The sequence below is a fragment of the Cupressus sempervirens genome, chromosome 4 (genome assembly GCF_028749045.1).
Source record: "Cupressus sempervirens isolate cs-2001-9-10 chromosome 4, ASM2874904v1, whole genome shotgun sequence".
NCBI lineage: Eukaryota > Viridiplantae > Streptophyta > Pinopsida > Cupressales > Cupressaceae > Cupressus > Cupressus sempervirens.
Window position 1 is genome coordinate 83,785,835 of NC_143121.1, and position 4,737 is coordinate 83,790,571.

The 4,737-nt window shown below is 37.7% G+C and overlaps 1 protein-coding gene across 1 annotated transcript; it reads right to left on the reverse strand.

The window, feature by feature from the left end:
* Positions 1–3,577: 3,577 nt before the first annotated feature.
* On the reverse strand, positions 3,578–4,315 carry LOC149560030 (pentatricopeptide repeat-containing protein At2g03880, mitochondrial-like). The gene has a single exon (XM_089827547.1). The coding sequence runs from the start codon at positions 4,313–4,315 to the stop codon at positions 3,578–3,580; it is 738 nt and encodes a 245-aa protein (XP_089683673.1).
* Positions 4,316–4,737: the final 422 nt, after the last annotated feature.

The window sequence follows — 4,737 nt, forward strand, 5'->3', positions numbered from 1 at the left end:
ATGGTGAGGAGAATTGTTTCCATTACATGATTTCCCATATTACATCAACACCCATTGTAAATACTTATAATTAATCTTACTTACAATAAAATTTCTCAATCAATTCTTATACCTTTTTAACAAAATACAATAATATGAAATTTTCACTTTTACATCACATTGAAATAAAAATAGAGACTTACAAATTCATAATACATTTAATATGATATGAAAAAAATTCTTTCTTTACACACTTAAATCCTTTCCACTTTATCTAGGGTGAAACCCTAACATCTTCATGGGATGCATCTTCACAAAACTTGCACATAACACACAACTATGAACCATGGAGGCTCACCTCGCATCCTAGGCTTCTATGAAGCCACCCACTGAGTAGGTGAAACAAGACCCAAATGAGTTACACACATACATCACTTTCCATTTTATGAACACAAAACATAACACAACACAACTCCCTCCCATGGCTTGCACAATGATTCACCATTGGAATCATCTCACATTGAGTGAAGGTGGACTCATCAAAGACGAGATGCCATAACCAAACATAAGCATCATATTGTCAATACATTTTTCCTCTCAAGGCCATCATAAAAATCTCTTCCTTATTCACAGAAAACCCCTTGTATCTCCCAAAATAATAAAGGTATTGTTGGTGTTTGAAAACGTTACCCATTTCCAATTACCTTGATGAGAACAAGATGCATCTAGGGGCAGCTAAATCCCATTATCAACACATCCATTCAGACACCAGGCCAACTATAAGGCTATACTCCTTCTGCACTTCAGGCTCTGCAAAACCTAGGCACGTGAACCTCTAGATTCCTTATATGGTACCAGTTGTCAAAGCATACACTGAATCTAATACAAAGCAGATAGAAACCCTTATTTCTCCTAATAACTTATGAAATAATGTATATCTGTAGTAGCTAAATGCAAAACAATGAAATTCATAAGCTGAGTGAGGGCATTCTATTTATAGCTCTTCAACATGAAAGGGAAATTCATTTGATTAAAGATGTTGATTCAACAAAACCTCAAAAATGTAACAGTATAACCAGTGATCCTATAACTGATCAGTGCCTAATCCATTGGACAATTCCATGAATTCAAAACATACATCTGTGACATCAGGGCGTATCTTATATACCCAGACATCAGATCTATCCAACCACCCTGTGATTCAGACATCAGTGTTCATTCAGGTCTCATTCTCACAAAATATCCTTCTCAAACAACCAATAACCTTGTTTAAACATATTGAGCATTTACTTGGCCCTTTAGTCCAACAGCAAAATACATCAAACATACAACCTGAAAGGGATGCAAATGGGTCTCAAATCTTTGTTCCAAAACCACATAAGACTTACAGATTGCTGAGACAGGAGACAAGAACTAGAACAAAACTAGTGAAATTGTTGCTCATATGTATTCCTTTCCTTGAAACTATACATTCAGATGCATAAGATTAAAACATGAAACAACCTAATATCTCAGAACTATCTATATTATCTCTACAATGTTGTTCACATGAGAGTTTTGCTGAAGAAAATGGTGTCACAGTCATGGAAACATGTCAAAATACTGGAACCAATGGTCTCACAGTGCAAAAATTGGGATCCCAAATGGTATCACAGCAATGAACTTTTTTCTTCCCAGAAATTGGAACCAACTGGTTTCTCAGCGACAAAAATTGGAACCAATACAAATGAAAAAAGAAAGAAAGATATAGCAAGAAATGAATTCCTAGATCTGATATGCAATTGCCAGGTGTCCACTTGAAATCCAATCCTCTGTAACTAAAAAACCTCTTTCTTCTCTCATCCCTTCTAATCTGATTTTGTTTCATCATTAATCTGTAACAAACTTGCAAAATATCCTTGCCTAATGATGAAAACCCTTTACTTGCCAAAAAATCTGATTGCCCCATGAAAAAGCCAGTGAAAATGAGTTTTACTGAGCAAATCAAAAAAAATTCGACCCTAACTACATTTCCATTGCCTTCTACTGATATCCAGGTCATTATCTTAACAAAAAAAAAATCTGAACTTCCTGGTATGAATATGGTTGCACTTTAGGTACCTGATAGAAAACCTCGTGTAGCTCAAACTGACTGATACCTGTGCAAAAACCGACTCCAGAATCGCAAAGTTCATCTTCTCTCGATCCCGGCGATATATAACACTTCATATTTTGGTTACTGGAAGTGCCTGAAATTGCCATTTGAAAATGTCCCCTCTAGCTATAAAATGCTTAGGTCTGCAACTCATATTTAAAATTTAAAAAAATTTAAAATACTCTAAAGTCCAAACTTTAGAATATATCCTTTATTTGATTTCAAAATCCTGAACGTGACTTCAAAAAATGGGAAATAATAAAAATTATTATTTTTATTTGCCTTCATATTTCCCTCTCCTTCCATCTGGGTCAACCAGCTTCTGCCACGTGGCATCCTTTGATTCACTCATGCTATGTCGCTATGGTAACTAGTGAGCAACTTTTGATAGCGACATAGCGCCTACCGTCAGATCTGTGCCACGTGGCATGATCTGGTGTGATCTTGAGACCTGCTCGCCGCATGACCTTCTATTCTCTGCCACATGTCCAGATTTAATTAGCCTATACTACCACCTCAGCACGCTGACAGAGTCACCATGTCATCACCCGACCTAGGCCTACTGCCACGTGTTGCGAGGTCGCTATCTTGCTATGGTAACCGGTGAGCACTTTCAGTTGGCGAGTTAGCGACACCCGCTCGATCAAGACACGTGTCACCATCTCCTTCCTTGGTCTATTTCCTGCCACCTCATCACGCCAGTTAGTTTGTTTAAAATATTGCTTTTTCATGCTGACATCAGTCCACCTCATCTGGGTCGGGTCCCACTTTAATTGCTCACGGCCTCCACAAAAAGTGCTTTGTCTTTAGACACAATGCCTTTTGCATGCTATTGTATTTAAATATTAAAAGGTACCCTCCTACGAGTAATGTGGGATTATTGCTTTTCGCATACTCTGTACTATGCGGATTCCTTCTACCCTTAACGTTGAATCTGCGAGTTCTTTGAAACATGGATGGCTTCCTTGTCTATCTCTTTCAACGTGAGTCTGCTTCCAATCACTTCCCCTATTTTCTTTTGATGCGTGAGAGCTTGTGTTAATATGCCTGCTGCTTTTAACTTTTTTTCTTGCATCTTATCTCTGTCTTTTCTTTGCGTAGGGTTGCTTCACTGGTGGCGTGAATCTTTATTTCAAGTCGATGCTCTACCCTTATCTAAGCCACTTCTTCTATCTGCCTACATGGTCTAGATCTCTATGAACTCAAAATTTTGTTTTCTTCTACGAACCAGAAATGAAACGCAGTCCCTTCTCAAACACATTTGCTAGATCTTGCTTCACTCAGGATCTCAAAACATCTTTGCAAGGGCATTATTTTTGTTTCAAATAGTGCAATCTGTACACATCTCTCGTAGCAATTTGCCGTGAACAATCTAGGACGTAAACTTCTTTGCATGTCCTGGTAAACCCATACTCAGAGGTTTTTGATGACTTAATTGTTTTCCCAGAGGGCATGCTTGAAAATCTAAATGCAATCACCAACTTGGCCCAATGGTGGCAGAAAAATAATTAATTTTCCTATGTAGAGGAAAATGCCTTGGTGTCTTAAATTGCCAATATAGATTGCCCACACTTTGCATGGATCTCCAATGTCTATGGGTGTGCTATATTTTCCCACACAAAAAGCATGTACTAGTTTATCGATTTCAATCCATCTACATATGGGCATCTTTTTGATTCCTTTATCTTTTATCAAATTTCTTAATACAAAAACATAAATCGTGGCATCTGTAGGGTTCTGCTCAAAAAGATGAGTTGCTGCAAATACTCCTAATCCTAGATTTCCATGTGGTCTACATGCACCAAAAAAACACATCCACACAAATGCCACAGGCTTTATTGGCATTTTTATGATATAGCTTAGAGTTTCCTTAAGATAGCCAGCATGGCTAAGAAGGTCGATCATGCAAACATAGTGATCAGTTGTAGGTACAATGCAATAAGAATCACATATGCCATTGAAGTATTTGCAGCCCTCATCCACCAGACCTGCATGGCTGCATGCTAATAAAACACAAGCGTGGCTTAAATGATCAGGATATGTTCTAGAGTGCTTCATTAGTTCAAAGAGTTTCAAGGCATCCTTGCAAAAACCATTTTGTGCATACCCTGTAATCATTGCAGTCCATGAACCTACATCTCTTTGAAGCATTTTGCCAAACAGTTCATTTGCCTTGTGTAAGATTCCACATTTTGCATACATGTCTACTTCAAGGATTTCTAGGACACAACACAATGGTACAATCCATTTAGGCTAGCCAATCACAGGATCAAATTTATAACATGTCGAACAGGGGTACTGACAAATCTGCAAATACTGACACCAGTAAAAAGTTACAAATTGCGTTTGGAATCACGTTTGAAAACTGATCAAACGGATTTTTCAAGACATAGAAATTGATACATAACAAGTCTCTGACGTTTGCAATACAATGCAAAAGGAATTTCATCATTCGGGTCAACTTGGTCAAAAGTTATTATGGGTCAAACAGGGCTTCCCAGAATTATGAACATTTTGCAAATGTGTGAAAACAGGAACTGACCAACTTCGAGGGATTCAAAACCTAATCAAATGGATTTGAAATGATTCAAAATCTGGAATATAGGTTCTCAGGTATGGACACT